The sequence below is a fragment of the Erinaceus europaeus genome, chromosome 15 (genome assembly GCF_950295315.1).
Source record: "Erinaceus europaeus chromosome 15, mEriEur2.1, whole genome shotgun sequence".
Taxonomy (NCBI): domain Eukaryota; kingdom Metazoa; phylum Chordata; class Mammalia; order Eulipotyphla; family Erinaceidae; genus Erinaceus; species Erinaceus europaeus.
Genome location: NC_080176.1, coordinates 18,636,063 through 18,652,537, shown reverse-complemented (window position 1 = coordinate 18,652,537; position 16,475 = coordinate 18,636,063). Strand labels below are relative to the sequence as shown.

Below are 16,475 nucleotides of genomic sequence, written 5' to 3'. Positions count from 1 at the left end.
CTCCTCTCTCAATTTCTCTCTGTCCTATCTAACAACAACAATATAAATGGCAACAATAATGGCAAGGGCAACAAAAATGGGAAAATATGGCCTCCAGGAGCAGTGGATTTGTGGTGTAGGCACCAAGCCCCAGTGATAACCCTGGAGGAAAAAAAAATTAATCATAGTAGTCTCTGCATGGTTGGGCATACATGTAATTCTTTCAACTCTTCAATATTTTTTTGGATTTTCCTAAATAATAAATTATCAGAGCGGGGGTAGATAGCATAATGGTTATGCAAAGAGACTCCCATGCCTGAGGCTCCCAAGTCCTAGGTTCAATCTCCTGCACCACCATAAGCCAGAGGTGAGCAGTGTTCTGGTAAAAGAAAAAAATAAAAAATAAATCACCAGGCTGGGGGGGGGGGTAGGTGTAGCATGCAGATTTACATGTGTAGGGCCCCAGGTTCAATTTCTAGCACTTCATGTGCCTGAGCAGTACCCTAGTGACTCTCTCTCTCTAGTTCTCTTTTGTTAAATAAATAAATCTCTAAAAATATTAATGTAAGAAGAGAAAATTATGTCTGGCACTTAGGAACTCCAAAGTGGAAGGTGTTGGGACTGCAATGTCTTCCAAGAGAATTGCTATTTCAGATGTGTAGCGAAGATGATGTTTGTCTCAAAAGGTGGTGGATTTCAGATGGAAAACTTCTGGAACATCCAGCCAGGGGAGAGGCAAGCAGACCACACACGGAAGATAACTCGTCACTTGGCTCACCCAAAGCTCTGGGCTCCTCTGTCGACGGCTCCTCCTTTATTCAGTTGCCCCTGAGTCCGGGCCTTGACCTTGAGTGGAACAAACCTGCCAGCTGTAACTCTTGGGAGGACAGATTAAATGTTCTAGATTCTTCCCTCCACCTGACCCTGTTTATTCAGGAGGTAAGGTTCACACGATAAATAGCATGAGGAAAGCTTGGGCCTGGTATAAAAGAACAGGGAATTCCTGGGGGGGGCCCACTTTGTACCTGAAACTGCAAGGTGAGGGGTGGCAGAGGTCTGGGCAAAGGAGTGATGGGATGCCTGCTGCATCTGACTTTGTGGGGAAACTCAAGTCTGACCAGGACTCTGTGGGCATATTCAGATATGAGTTAGACTTGGGCACAAAGATGTCTGTGTCTCAGATGAAGGACTGGGGGGAAAAAATGGGGTGCTTGGCAGAATGGAAGTCTCTAGATTCATATTAGTGGAGGAAAGTCCCGAGAAATAGACCTGGTATCTGGGATCGAATATCTTGATCTGGTCCCAACTGGTGTAGTTTTTTCCATCTGTCCCAGCTCCACCAGCCCTGCTGTGATACTGGTGTTGGCAGAGTCAATGTGCCCCAGGGAACACAAAGGCATGCTTCTAGGAAGCTGCTTCCCTTCTGATGAGAACAGGATGAAGTTAGGGGCTTCCACTCTGCCGCCGTGTCGCCAGCAGCCTCCTGGCTGTGCCCAGCCTCCTGGTTTGGTCAGTTTAACCCTCTCTGCTTTGGCAACAGCCTCCATTTGTTTAGAAAGTCCCCTCTGTGTCAGGAGGGAACAAGGTCGCCACAGATTAATCCAGAAGGGGATCAGGGCTGGTTTAACCAGGGACAGGAGAGTTGGCTACCACCAGTCCAGGGAGTGACAGAAGATAAAGGACATGGAAGACAGCATCTGGCAGAACAGGGCCAGGGACCAGGGGCAGCCCTCTCTCTATCTAGCCAACTGGGGCAGCCAGAACTGAACTGAAGGACAACATGGCCGGGTCCCAGCAGGGCTGGAGCTGAGGAAGGAGGTCAGAGGCAGAGGCTGACCCTTTGCTCTCCGTCTCTCCCCCTGCAGGATGCTGTTCATTGCTCTCTTGGCCCTTCTCTGTGCCTCAGCCTCAGCCAATGCCAGTGAGTGAGAACCAGGAGCCCAGAGCTCGGGGGCTGGTGGTCCGGGCTTGCTGATGTCGCAGGTGGGGTGTGGAAGCTGACTTGTGTAGAGTTGGGCAGGAAGGGGAGAAACAGCTCTCTGGAGGGTTCCCCTCCACCTCTCACTCGCCCTTCCAGTTCAGCCCCGGACCTCCTCCTACAATGGTGAGTACGGAGGTGGTGGCGGAGAGCGCTTCTCTCATTCCGGCAACCAGATGGACGGCCCCATCACCGCCATCCGCATCCGCGTGAACAGATACTACATCGTGGGGTAAGAGCCTTGCTTGTTGTGGGGGCCTTCAGGATCCAAGCTCTCACTTAATTTGGGGTCGGGGAAGATAGCTTAATTATTATACTAAAGATTTCCCATGCCTTAGGCTTCTAGGTCCCAGCTTCAATACACCACACCACCATAAGTCAGAGCTGAGCAGTACTCTGGTCAAAAGGAAAAAAAAAAGGGGGGGGGGGACTAAGAAAATATCCAAGACTCACTCAATTTGGGTCACTTCTCTATGTCTTTTTTTTTTAATGCATTGCTGGGAAATGACCAATAACCTTTCACACAGGACATATTGCAGAGGTATTTTCCAGCCTAATCTTATTCATATCCTTAGAGAGGGAGAAACAGGCTGTCTCTGGGCAGGGAGCACAGAGAAACTGCTTCCCCATCCGGTCTCTCCTCGGGTGTTGTTCATGGTGCTCCCAGGTCGTACCCAGGGCCTCGCACATGGTGAAGTTGGCACTTTACCCACTGAGTTATCACCCAGCCCCTGCACCGCACCTGCCTACGTCAACAAGTGCCAGAGATAACGTGATAGGCAAACATAGTTAGAGGACTACAATCAAGACAACCGCGCCTACTGCAAACCACAACACAGTGGCCTTGAGTTACATCATAGACCAAGGGGGGGGGGGGGACAAGACCGCTCAGGAACCCAGAAGTTGCCTGGCTTAGATCCGGTCCATCTCGCTCCTTCTTTCTGATCCTGGACCTACATCCTAAGACAGCTTGGTCAAGCCTCTCTCCCCTCATGAGAACCTTTCAGATTTGAAAACTGAGGGGCCGGGTGGTGCTGTATCTGGTTAACTGCACACATCGCAGTATGCAAGGACCTGTGTTCAAACCCCTGCTCCCCTGCTTGTGCAGGGGGAAAGCTTCACAAGCAGTGAAGCACATCTGTAGGTGTCTCTTCCCTATTTCACTCTATGTTTCTCACTGTCCTATCAAGTAAAATAAAGTTTTAAAAATGATTTGAAATTTGAAAGCACCTTTGCTTCTTATCCAAAGGTAGGAAGTACAGACACCAAATCCAAGCTCTGACACCGGGTGGCCGTGTGCTAGTTATTGGCCAAACGAGGTGCTGACGTGCCTGGTTTAATCTCCAGGAGCTCACTCAACCCTCTCATGTGACTGGACCTGAGGGGACTGACTTGTCCCTGTCATCAGTTTGAAGGTCTCAGTGTGAGGAGCCAGAGGTGCTGAGTTCCAGCCCCCACTCAGCGTCTGCCTCCCTCTTCCCCTCCCTCCCAGCCTCCAGGTGCGCTATGGCAAGGTGTGGAGCGACTACGTGGGAGGCACGCAGGGGGACCTGGAGGAGATCTTTCTGTACCCCGGGGAGTCAGTCATCCAGGTGTCCGGCAAGTACAAGTACTACCTGAGGAAGCTGGTCTTCGTGACTGACAAGGGCCGCTACCTGCCTTTCGGGAAAGACACGGGCACCAGTTTCAACGCTGCCCCCTTGTATCCCAACACGGTGCTGAGGTTCTTCAGTGGCCGTTCTGGCTCCCTCATCAATGCCATTGGCCTTCACTGGGACTCCTACCCCAGTGACTGCAGCAGCTGCTGAGCCCTGGCTGCTTCCCGGGCGGGCAAGGCTGCTGTGGTGGGGGTGACAGCCCCCTTTCTACAAACGTCCATCCATGTGACTCAATAAATGGATATGGCTAAAGCCGGTGTGGGGGTGTCCTGACGCTGGTCTGCATGTGCAGCTCTCCTCTTAGGCTGTTTGTAGGCTGTTGGTCAGGGGCAGGGGGAGAGTGGGAGGGTGCGAGAGAAGGGTGTAGATTTTCCATTTATCTATAGGAGACAATGGTTTGTGCCAGCTCTTTGCAAGAATAGTTCCTGGAATGTTTGCCCAGACTGGAGTTGAGGCCTGATTGTGGCCAACTGCTTAAGTCCCAGATGTTTCCCTCTCTAACCCTCTTTCTCCTTGCCTCCAACAGCTGTCTCCTCTTTCCCCTGAACTTCACCCAACTGGTGTACCTGGGCTACCTGGCCTATTATTCCATTATTCTGGTTTCTTGCCCAGAAGTCACCTGACTCCCAGAGTTTAGCTAAGTTTGTGCCAAGGACTCTGTCCTACTACCTATTACCCAGTCCTTCCATTTTGCCACAAACACTAGTGTTCTTGCTGACTTCTCTCAGAACTGGGTTCTTCCCTGAGGAAGCCACCACCTCAGCAGCTTCCGTCCTGCCAGCACCACCCCTGTTCAGAGTGGGGGAGGTCTCCACTGCATTCTCCAGTTAACTTAAGTAGTTGGTTAGAGTTTAGGGGTAGCTCTAGGATGAACGATACATTCAACATAGACAGAAAGTTGACTCAAGGGAGTCGGGCGTTAGCATAGCGGGTTAAGCACACGCGGCGCAAAGCTCAAGGACCGGTGGTTCCAGCCCCTGGCTCCCCACCTGCAGGGGGGTCACTTCACAGGCGGTGAAGCAGGTCTGCAGGTGTCTCTCTTTCTCTCCCCCCTCTGTCTTCCCCTCCTCTCTCCATTTCTCTCTGTCCTATCCAACAGTGACTAAATCAATAACAACAACAATAAAACAAGGGCAACAAAAGGAAAAAAAAATATATATATATAAAAGAAAGTTGACTCAAATAATTCTTAGGCTTCAAGTTCCCGGTCCTAAAATTGTATTGTGTGCAAATATCTGTCTGTGGGTAGAGGTTACTCATTGCTTCCCACAGATCACTGACATCACAGGGAATGCCAGTCGCAGCTCTGTCCAACTAGACGAAGCGCAGTTATGTGTAGGTGCTTCGTGGAGCAGTAGCAGAAACACTGAGGAGCCACAATGGTGGCAGCCTAGCTGCTCTGTTTTCCTTCTCCATTGATTTTGATTCCCCTTGACCGTTTAGGTGGTGGGCTGGGGAGACAGCATAACAGTAATGTGAAAGACTTTCAAGCTGAGGCTCCAAGGTCCCAGGTTCAATCCCCGACATCACCATAAGCCAGATCTGATCAGTGCTCTGGTTTTCCTCTGTATCCCTATATCTCTCAATAAAGCTAAAGACAGATATTAAAAAAAAAAAAAAGTGGAGTGGGGGAACTACTCAGAACATTTGCCAGAGAACCCACATGAAGGCCTCCCTTTGGGGGTAAAAATGTGGGCAATCAAGCTGAAGTTTTCAGAGGAACTTCCAGCCTTTGGGGACAGTAAGTGTGCAGCGTCCCAGTTGAATACAAATGAAACAATGGTCCTTGGCCCCCCTGCTAGATGGCAGACCCCTAGCAGAGCAGGGTGTGAGGAGTTCTGGTGTTCTCTCAGGTCTGGCCTTGGAGCTGTTCTAATTGTAAAGCCGTCAGCTTGAACATTTTCATTGTGGTTTTGCTTTAAGGTTCATTTCAAGTAATGAACTATGTCAAGAGTTCATTCAGAGGGGCTGGGAGGTATTACAGCAGGTTAAACGTACTGGCATGGAGTGGAAGGACTGGCGCAAGGATCCCCACCTGCAGGGGGGTTGCTTCACAAACGGTGAAGTAGGTCTACAGGTGTCTATTTCTCTCTCCCTCTCTGTTTTATCCAACAACAAAGGCAAAAAAAAGGGGAAGAGGGAAATGGCCTCCAGAAGCAATGGATTTGTAGTGCAGGCACAGAGCCACAGCAATAACCCTAGAGGCAAAAAGAAAAAAAAAATTCATTCAGACCTGAGGGTCTCCCCTCCTATTGTCTTTTTTAAATCTTTTTTTTTTGTTTAAGAATTTCTATTGCACCACCTCCTGGACCACTCTCTTTTTATAATATTTACCTTATTTATTGGATAGAGACGGCTAGAAATCCAGAGGGAAGGAAGTAATAGAGAGGGAGAGGCAGAGAGACACCTGCAGCCCTGCTTCACCACTTGCAAAGTTTTCCCCCTGTAAGTGGGGACTAGGGCCTCAAACCCGGGTCCTTGAGCATTGTAACATGTGCGCTCAACCAGGTGCACCACCACCTAGGCTCCTATTCTGTTTTTTTTTTTTTATCAATCCATTAATCTCAGGGTAAACCCTGCAGAAAAGGTTGAGCAGGTTGGGTGACTTTTTTCATATGGGGGGCACTGAAGCCTCCTCACATGTGTGTGTGAGGAACCATCTTGAACACAGGTTGTGGTGCGGCCAAATAAGCACACTAGCCAGGTCCCAGGTGAACTATGCTGCCCGCCTGCTCACACTTGCTGAATGAAGCCAAGACAGCCAGAGGAAGAAAAATGGGCCCTCAGGTCTGTCATAGGGCACCAGAAGCAGCTCACCAAGGCAAGCGAGGACCTTACCACACAGGAGGCTTGGGTTGGACCCCTGGCACCCCATGGGAGTGCCACGGCATCAAGGAAAACTCCAGGGATGATGTGTGCTGCTGTGGCATCTCTTCCTCTCTCTCTCTCTCGGTGTGAAATAGAAAGATAGATAGATAGACAGATAGACAGACAGACAGACAGATAGATGGAAGGGAAGGGGAAGGTATGGAACTTAACGGAATGGAATGGAACGGAACGGAATGGAATAGAATGAGGCCAGTCGGTGGCGTACCCAGTTAAGTGCACATAATACTAAGCTCAAGGGCCCAGGTGAGGATGGGTTCGAGTTCCTGGCTCCCCACTTGCAGGGGAGACACTTAACAAGCAGTGAAGTAGATCTGCAGGTATTTCTCTCCCTCTATTTTTTGTTTAACGATTTTATTTATTCATGAAGAAGATAGGAGGACAGAAAGAACCAGACATCACTCTGGTACATGTGCTGCTGGGGACTGAACTCAGGACCTCACGCTTCGCTTGAGAGTCTAATGCTTTATCCACTGCACCACCTCCCAGACCTCTCTCTTCCTCTCTACCTCCCCCTTCCGTTTCAATTTCTCTCTGTTCTACCCAATAAAAATGGAAAAAATGGCCACCAGGAAAAGTGGGTTTGCAGCAACAACCCTGGAGGTAAGTAGAGAAAGAAAGAAGAGAAAAAGAAAAGCAGTCCATGAGTGGTAGGACTGCTCAGTGAGACCCTGGTGCCACCAAAAAAAAAAAAAAAAAATGTGTGCAGGTGTGTATGCCTGAATGTTACCACTCAGGGGCGACATGCAGGTAGCAAGATATGCCTGCACACATGGCAAAGCGGGCACCTCACAAGCCCCATCCTTCTGTGTGTCTGCGTGTCTCCATAAGAGGCCAGTGAGTGGAGCAGGGGAGACTCCAGGAATCGCCTGAAAGAGATCACGTGCTGTTTTGTGAGCTTCTTAACAGTCCCTGAGGGGGACAGGTGAAGACTGAGTATCTCAAATGGCATCCTTGGACTTCTGCCATTCTGCTCCCTACATCCAGTTTGGGGCTTTGTCAGGTCCTGCCAAATGTGTTCAAACAGATAAAGACCTCACAGCCCAAGGTCATAGATACCTATGCTCTAAATTCTTCCTGAACAAACAGAAAAATGGAGATACTCCTGAGGTTTAAGAAATTCCTTGGAGTCGGGTGGTAGTGCAGCGGGTTAACCACACGTGGCGCACAGCACAAGGACCAGAGTAAGGATCCCAGTTCGAGCCCCCAGCTCTCCACCTGCAGGGGTGTCGCTTCACAAGCAGTTAAGTGTCTATCTTTCTCTCCCCTCTTTGTCTCCCCTCCTCTCTCCATTTCTCTCTGTCCTATCCAACAACGACATCAATAACAACAATAATAACTGCAACAATAAAACAAGGGCAACAAAAAGGAATAAATAAATATTTTTTAAAAAAAGAAGAAATTCCTTAACTGGTGTATTACACCAAATTCCTTAACTGGTGGAGGGGGACCTAGGCTGGGGGTGTGTTGCAGAAAACTGAGAAATTTTTACACATGCACCAACAACTGTATTTACTGTAAACCATTACCCCCCAATAAAATAAAAAAGTAAATAAAGATGAAATTCTTTTTTAAAAAAATCTAAATTCCTATTCAACTTTCTCTTTCTTTTCTTTTCTTTCTTTTTTTAAAGATTTTATTCATTAATGAGAAAGTAGGAGAAGAAAGAACCAGACAGCACTCTGGTATATGTACTGCCAGGAACTGAACTCAGGAACTCACTCTTGAGAGTCCAATACTTTATCCACTGCGTCACCTCCCGGACCACAAAAAAAGAAATTCCTTAATAATAGTCCTTAGTTAATTAATTGGACAAGGGTTAAAATGCCCAAGGAGAAAAAAAAAAAATGCCCAAGGAGATTCGTCTGCTGCAATAGTGCTTAGTATCTTTTAAGAAATAACTAGTTTTCCAGGGAGATAGCATAGTGGTTATGCCAAAGATGTTCATACCTGAGGGTTCGTGGTCCCAGGTTCAATCCCCCACACCACCATAAGCCAGAGCTGATCTCTGGTTTAAAAAAACAAAACAGTGGCTCGGGAGGTGGCGCAGTGGTAAAACTTTGGACTCTCAAGCATGAGGTCTTGAGTTCGATTCCTGACAGCACATGTGTCAGAGAGATGTCTGGTTCTTTCTCTCTCTTCCTATCTTTCTCATAAATAAATAAAATCTTTTAAAAAAATAAAAATAAAAAACAAAACAAAATAAACGAAACATTGGTCAATAGTCCCTTCAGAGGGGGAAAGGCAGGATTAAAAATACCTGAGTGCGGGGGGGCTGGGTGGTAGCACACCTGGTTGAGTGCACATGTTACAATGCACATGGACCCAGGTTCAAGCGCCTGGTCCCCACCTGCAGGGGGAAAGCTTCACAAGTAGTGAAGCAGTGCTGCAGCCCCCCATTCCTCTAAATTTCTGACTATCTCTATCCAATAAATAAATAAAGATAATAAAAAATTTAAAAGAGAGAGAGAGAGAGAGAAACCTGAGTGTGTGGATGAAGGGAGAAGCTGGAGTCACATTGGTCCTGTACTCTTTCCTTTTTTATAGCACTGTGTCTTTAATTTTTTATTACCCAGGGAGTCGGGTAGTAGCACAGCAGGTTAAGCACCCGTGGCGCAAAGCACAAGAACTGATGTAAGGATCCTGGTTTGAGCCCCCGGCTCCCCACCTGCAGGGGAGTCGCTTCACAGGCGGTGAAGCAGGTCTGCAGGTGTCTATCTTTCTCTCCCCCTCTCTGTCTTCCCCTCCTTTCTCCATTTCTCTCTGTCCTATCCAACAACAATGGCATCAATAACTACAACAATAAAACAACAGGGCAACAAAAGGGAATAAATAAATTTTTAAAAATTTATTACCCTTTAGGAAACCATCTCTTAAGAGGCCTATTTTGGACTTTAAGGCCTTTTAGAAGCTTCTGCATACCAACTAAAATAAGCATGCCATTCTATTTCATTTGGGAGCCCTTTATTTATTTTATTTCTTTTAACTGGGAGATGGTGCATCTGGCAGAGAACACACTCATTTATTTGGGTTTTTTTGTTTGTTTTGCCTCCAGGGTTATTGCTGGGGCTCGGTGCTTGCATCACAAAGCCACTGCTCATGGAGGCCATTTTTTCCCTTTTGTTACCCTGGTTGTTTTTATCATCGTTGTGGTTATTATTATCGTTGCTATTGATGTCGTTTTTTGGATAGGACAGAGAGAAATGGAGAGAGGAGGGGGAAGACAGAGGGGGAGAGAGAGATAGACACCTTCAGACCTGCTTCACCATCTGTGAAGCGACTCCCCTGCAGGTGGGGAGCCGGGGCTTGAACCGGGATCCTTATGCTGGTCCTTGTGCTTTGCGCCACGTGCACTTAACCAGCTGTGTTACCGCCCGACCCCCTCGTTTTGTTTTCATTAAGATTTTATTTATTAATGAGGAAGACAGAAGGAGAGAGTAAGAACCAGACATCACTCTGGCACATGTGCTGCCGGGGATCAAACTCAGGACCTCATGCTTGAGAGTCCAAAGCTTTATCATTGCACCACCTCCCAGACACCATGAGAACACACTCTTACCACACTTGAGAATCCAAGTTCAAGCCCCCTGCCACCACATGAGAGCACCTACACAGTGGGTACTTTATAAATAGTGGAGTCATGCTGCGATGTCTCTTCTGTGTTTCTCTCGAGTGAGACACTATCATAGAAAGAAAAGAGTGGAATCCTGTAGTTATGGAATCCCATTAATAACCCTGGAGACAAATAATAATAATAAAAATTATATTTAAAAAAGAGCATCACTCTAGCACATTTGATGCCAAGGATCAAAATCAGGACCTCATGCTTGAGAGTCTAATGCTTTTTTGTATACATAATTTCAATTATCTTTATTTGTTGGATAGAGACAGCCAGAAATCGAGAGAATAGAGGAGACAGAGACACCTGCAGCCCTGCTTCACCACTCACAAAGCTTTCCCCCTGCACTTGGGGACTGGGGGCTCGAACCCTGTTCCTTGCTCATTGTAATGTGTGTGCTCAAACACTCACACACACTCACACACACACACACACACACACACACACATACACATACTCACTCACACACACTCACACTCACTCACACACACTCACACTCACACACACACACACTCACACACATACTCACTCACACACACTCACACTCACTCACACACACACTCACTCACACACACACATACTCACACACTCACACTCACTCACACACACACACTCACACATACACACTCACTCACACACACTCACACACACACACACACATACCCACACACACTCACTCACACACACACACACATTCTCACACACACACACACATTCTCACACACACACACACACACACACACACACACACACACACACACACACACTCACACACACACCACTACCCGGACCTGAGAGTCCAACACTACTGTACCACCTCTTGGGCCACAGTTTGTTTGCTTGTTTATTTATTTATTGAGAGGGGTATCAGAGCACCTGCCAAAGCACTTTAGTGCCAGGGATCAAATCCAGGGCTTCCTGCAGGCAAGTCGGGTTCTCTCTGTACTTGCTAAGTCACTTCAGTGGTCATGGGAACCTTACTTACCTTACTATTTAAATGCTTTAAACATATGTATTTATTTATGAGAGACAGGTGAAGAGAGAGTGAGAGAGAATCAGAGCATCACCCTGGCACATGTGATGCCAAGGAATGAACTTGGGACCTCATGTGTGAAAGTCTTAACACTTTATCTACTGCACCACTCCCGGGCCATGGAACCCTTACTTTAAGGAGTAATTCTAAAGGATGACCTAGTCGGGGTTGTATTGCTATGTGGAAAACTGAGAAATGGTATGCATACAAACTATTGCATTTACTATCAACTGTAAAACATTAATCCCCCAATAAGGAAAATTAAAAAAAAAGAGTAATTCTACTTATTGTTTAAATTTTTTATTATCTTTATTTATTTACTGGATAGAGACAGCCAGAAATCGAGAGGGGAGGGAGGAGACAGAGAGGGAGAGAAACGGAGAGACACCTGCAGCACTGCTTCACCACTCATGAAGCTTTCCCCGTCAGTGGGGACTGGGGACTCGAACCTGGGTCCTTGCACATTGTAACATGTGCACTCAACCGGGTGCACCACCACCTGGCCCCTGTTATTATTTTTTCAGTATTAACTTATTTGAGAGAGATCTCGCGCTCTAGAACCAGCACGCCACCCTGCATATTGGATGCTGGGAATCTGACTTGAAACTTCATGCTTGCAAGTTAGGAAGTTAGGTGCACAGCCCTCTGTGCCACTTCCCAGGGCATTCAAGTGTTTTTTTTTTTTTTTTAATGTTGTGCAGGAGATTGAATCCTGGGTTAACCCATGCCCTCCACTGCTAAGCCACCTCCCTAACCCAATAACAACGACAACAACAACAGCAACACCTTATTTCATAATCCACAGAAGAGGAGGGGAAAGGAGGGAGGGGGAGAAGTAGCCGGAGCAGTACTGAATATGTGGTGCCAGGGATGGAAGTCTGGATGTACTTGCGAGACTAAAACTCTACCACTGCAACATCGCCTGGTCCTCTGGGCCTAATTTTTTTTTACAGCATTTCATCTTTTTCTTTCTTTCTTTCTTTCTTTCTTTCTTTCTTTCTTTCTTTCTTTCTTTCTTTCCTTCGGAAGAGACAACCAAGCATTTGCTCTACCACCCAGTTTTCCTTTGTTGCTCTCAAACCCAGCATCTCACACATGCAAGGCAGGCGGCCTACCAGTGACGCAGCCCCCCCCCCCCCAGCTTCTTACATGCTGTTGTCTAGACCTGGGGAGACAGCAGAATGGTTCTGCAAATGACTGATGCCTGAGGTTCAATTCTTAGTACCACCACAAGCCAGAGCTGAGTAATGTGAAAGGAAGGAAGGGAAGAAGGAAGGAAACATTTCCTATAATGACCACTGTAACTTTCATATTTATTTATTTACTTTGTAATTGCAACCAGGGTTATTGATGGGGCTCAGTGCCTGCAGTAAATCCACTGCTCCTGGTGATCATTTTTTCCCTTCCTTCCTTTCTTTCTTTATTTGTATTTGATAGGACAGAGAGAAATCGGAGGGGGGGAACCTAATGGGGTTTGAATTGTTATGTGGAAAACTGAGAAATGTTACACATGTACAAACTACTGTATTTTACTGTTGACTGTAAACCATGAATCCCCTCAATAAAGAAAAATAAATTTAGAAATTATGCAAAAAAGGGGGGAGGGGGATAGAAAGAGGAGAGACACCTGCAGTACTGCTCCATTACTCGTGAAGCTTCCCCCCTGCAGGTGGGGAGACCAGGCCTTGAACCTGGGTCCTTGTGCATGGTGATGTGTGCTCAACTGGGAGCCCCAGCACATGGCCCCATTACCATTGTAATTCTAGGTTGTTCTAATAAGTTTTTGTCACTTTCTGCTGCTCTCCACAGCTTCTGGATTACAATTATTAAACATAAAATAAGCAGGTGTGCTGGAAGTAGGTGGGCATCTTTGGAATTGAAAGACCCCACTTCTTTGTGGCCAGGCAGTGGTACAACCAGTAAAGCACACATGTGTGAAGTCCCTGGTTGTCCTCTGCCCCCTCTTTCAGGGGGTGGGGAGAAGCTTCAGAAGCTGTGAAGCAAGCTGCAGGCATCTCTCTCTCTCTCTCCTTCCCTTCTCAATTTCTCTCTGTCCTATCAGGCACATTAATAAAAAAAAAAAAGTTTAAATGGCCACCAGGTTGCAGATGCTACTATGATTCTATCCTTGGACAGACAACCTCATCAATGTGTCCCAGAACCTCACTTCTCCAGAGTCCTATCCCATTAGGGAAAGACAGAAGCAGGTTGGGGTACACACCTATAGACATCTAATCTTTGACAACGGTGCCCAGACTATTAAATGGGGAAAGGGGAATCTCTACAACAAATGGTGTTGGAAAAAAATGGGTTGGAATGTGCAGAAGAAGGAAACTAAACCACTATATTTTGCCAAACACAAAAGTAAATTCCAAGTGGATCAAGGAATTAGATGTTAAACAAGAAACTATCATATACTTAGAGGTAAATATTGGCAGAACTCTTCTTCATATAAATTTTAAAGGCATCTTCAATGAAATGAATGTAGTTACAAAGACTAAAACAAAAATAAACCAATGGGACTACATCAAATTAAAAAGCTTCTGCAAAGCAAAAGAAAACACTACTACCCAATCAAAGAGACCCCTCACAGAATGGGATAAGATTTTTACATTTCCATACATCAGACAAGAGGCCAATAACCAAAATATATAAAGAGCTCACCAAACTCAGCAACAAGAAAACAAATGACGCCATCCGAAAATAGGGAGAGTATATGAACAAGATATTTACCATAGAAGAGATCCAAAAGGCTGACAAACATATGAAAAAATGCTCCAAGTCACTGCAAATAAAGACAATGAGATATCACTTCAATCCTGTGAGAAAGTCATACATCAGAAAAAGTAGCAGCAACAAAAGCTGGAGAGGTTGTGGGGCCAAAGGAACCCTCCTACACTGCTGGTGGGAATGTCAATTGGTCCAACCCCTGTAGAGAGCAGTCTGGAGAACTCTCCGAAGGCTAGAAATGGACCTACCCTATGACCCTGCAATTCCTCTCCTGGGGATATATCCTAAGGAACCTAACACACCCATCCAAAAAGATCTGTGTACACATATGTTCTTGGCAGCACAATTTGTAATAGCCAAAACCTGGAAGCAACCCAGGTGTCCAACAACAGATGAGTGGCTGAGCAAGTCGTGGTCTATAGACACAATAGAATGCTACTCAGCTATTAAAAATAGTGATTTCACTGTTTTTAGCCCATCTTGGATGGAGACTGAAGGAATCATGTTATATGAGGTAAATCAAACAGAGGATGAATATGGGATGATCTCACTCACAGGCAGAAGTTGAAAAACAAGATCAGAAAACACTAAGCAGAACTTGGACTGGAGCTGGTGTACTGCGCCAAAGTAAAAGACTCTGGGGGTGGGGGAAGGGGTCAGGTCCTGAAACATGATGGCAGAGGAGGACCTAGTGAGGCTTGTAGTGTTATGTGGAAATGTTATGCATGTACAAACTACTGTATTTACTGTTGACTATAAACATTAATGCCCCCCCCAAAAAATTTTTTTTAAAGAGGGCAGAGGGCAGATAGCATAATGGTTATGCAAACAGACTCTCATGCCTAGGCTCCAAACTCCTAGGTTCAAGCCCCCACACCTCCATAAGCCAGAGCTGAGCAGTGCTCTAGAAAAAAGGGGAAAAAAATGTTTGAGCCCCCGGCTCCCCACCTGCAGGGGAGTCGCTTCACAGGCTATGAAGCAGGTCTGCAGGTGTCTGTCTTTCTCTTCCTCTCTCTGTCTTCCCCTCCTCTCTCCATTTCTCTCTGTCCTATCCAACAACAATGACATCAATAACAATAACTACAGCAATTAAACAAGGGCAAAAAAGGGAATAAATAAATAAAATAAATATTTAAATAAAATAAAATGCTTAAAAAAAAGAAAAGAAAGAGAGAAAAAAAGAAAGAGGCTAGCCTGGGTGTATGGATCAAACTGTCAATACCCATGTCCAGTGGAGAAGCAATTACAGAAGCCAGACCTTCCACCTTCTGCATTCCATAAAGAATTTTGGTTCCAGGAGTAGCGCAGCAGGTTAAGTGCCCATGGTGCAAAGCACAAGGACTGGCGTAAGGATCCAGGTTCGAGCCCCTAGCTCCCCACCAGGGTCACTTCGCAAGCGGCAAAGCAGGTCTGCAGGCGTCTTTTTCTCCCCCTCTCTGTTTTCCTCTTCCCTCTCGATTTCTCTCTGTCCTATCCAACAGCAGCAACTACAACAACAATAACAACTACAACAAGGGCAATAAAATGGGAAAAATGGCCTCCAGGAGCAGTGGATTCGAAGAGCAGGCACCGAGTCCTACCGATAACCCTGGAGGCGAAAGGAAGAAAGAAAGAAAGAAAAAAAGAAAGAAAGAAAGAGGAAGAGGAAAAGAGAGAATTTTGGAACAAATATATGTATAGACAGAAAGTTATAGAAATAATAGTTAACACACATCTGCAACCTTGGAAGAGCTCCTGCAATTCCAATGGAGGGAGCGGGGTCACAGAACTCTGGTGGTGGGAACAGTGTGGAGTCATACCTCTGTTATCTTATGGTGTTATAGATCATTTTTAAATAACTAATAAAATTTTTAAGTAACGATTTTAAATCCTATTTTTTGGTAGTAGGCGATAGCTCAGAGGGTAAAGCACTTAGCATCCAGAGGCCCTAGGTTCGATCCCTAGCACATGGGAGCACCATGGACAGCACCAGAGGGCACTGCGTGGGTGATGGACTGGGCACTGGAGTCTCTCCTTTTTGCCTCTCTTGCTCTAAGCTTATAGAATTAGGAAATTGGAGCCAGGAGATAGTGCCTCAGGAGCAAAACAAATTTCCATACCTAAGGCACCTGAAATTCCAAGTTCAATCCCTAGCGCTACATAAGCTAGAGCTCAGCATTGCTCTGATTAAAATAATAATAATAATAATAATAAACCTCGACAAGATAACTCACCTGCGAAGAAACCTGCTTTGCCATTTATGCGACTCGGGTTGGAGCGCGGCCCCCACCGCACTGACGGTGGTGCAGGTGTCCCTCTCTCGCTCCGTCTCTTTGTATTGGATAAAGTCCAAGAGTCCGTTCTGAGCGTGAAGCCCTGGTCACAAGAAACAAACAATTCACACCCCACTTGGTCTCCTTGATTCAGTCATGCGACATAAAGGGGACACATATACAATTTGACAGTCCCGGTCCAGCAGAAACAAACCGGAAGTCTGCCCTGAAGGAGTGCAGTGGCGGCGGCGCACAATAGCGCCCAATGCAACCACTGTCCACAGAGCCTGCGGCGCCCGAAAATTACGTCAGAGCGAGGACTCAACGCCAACCCCTGGTT

General features: G+C 46.4%; 1 protein-coding gene and 1 long non-coding RNA gene across 2 annotated transcripts; one reads left to right on the top strand and one right to left on the bottom strand.

Annotated features, from left to right (window-relative positions):
* Positions 1 to 737: 737 nt before the first annotated feature.
* LOC132533108 (uncharacterized) lies at positions 738 to 16,393 on the bottom strand. The gene is made up of 3 exons (XR_009544995.1): positions 16,097 to 16,393; positions 13,887 to 13,938; positions 738 to 825 (listed from the first exon to the last, which is right to left on the bottom strand). It is a non-coding gene; the product is annotated as an uncharacterized LOC132533108 (long non-coding RNA).
* ZG16 (zymogen granule protein 16) lies at positions 1,845 to 3,835 on the top strand. The gene is made up of 3 exons (XM_007536152.2): positions 1,845 to 1,900; positions 2,057 to 2,189; positions 3,450 to 3,835. Exons 1-3 carry the CDS (start codon positions 1,846 to 1,848, stop codon positions 3,763 to 3,765), a joined length of 504 nt encoding a protein of 167 aa, XP_007536214.1. The 5' UTR covers position 1,845; the 3' UTR covers positions 3,766 to 3,835.
* Positions 16,394 to 16,475: the final 82 nt, after the last annotated feature.

Excerpts from the sequence above, each read along its gene's own strand:
- ZG16 (XM_007536152.2), top strand. The coding sequence starts at position 1,846 with ATGCTGTTCATTGCTCTCTTGGCCCTTCTCTGTGCCTCAGCCTCAGCC. Across the intron at positions 1,901-2,056 it reads CTCAGCCTCAGCCAATGCCA|TTCAGCCCCGGACCTCCTCC; the intron begins GTGAGTGAGAAC and ends TCGCCCTTCCAG. Across the intron at positions 2,190-3,449 it reads AACAGATACTACATCGTGGG|CCTCCAGGTGCGCTATGGCA; the intron begins GTAAGAGCCTTG and ends CCTCCCTCCCAG.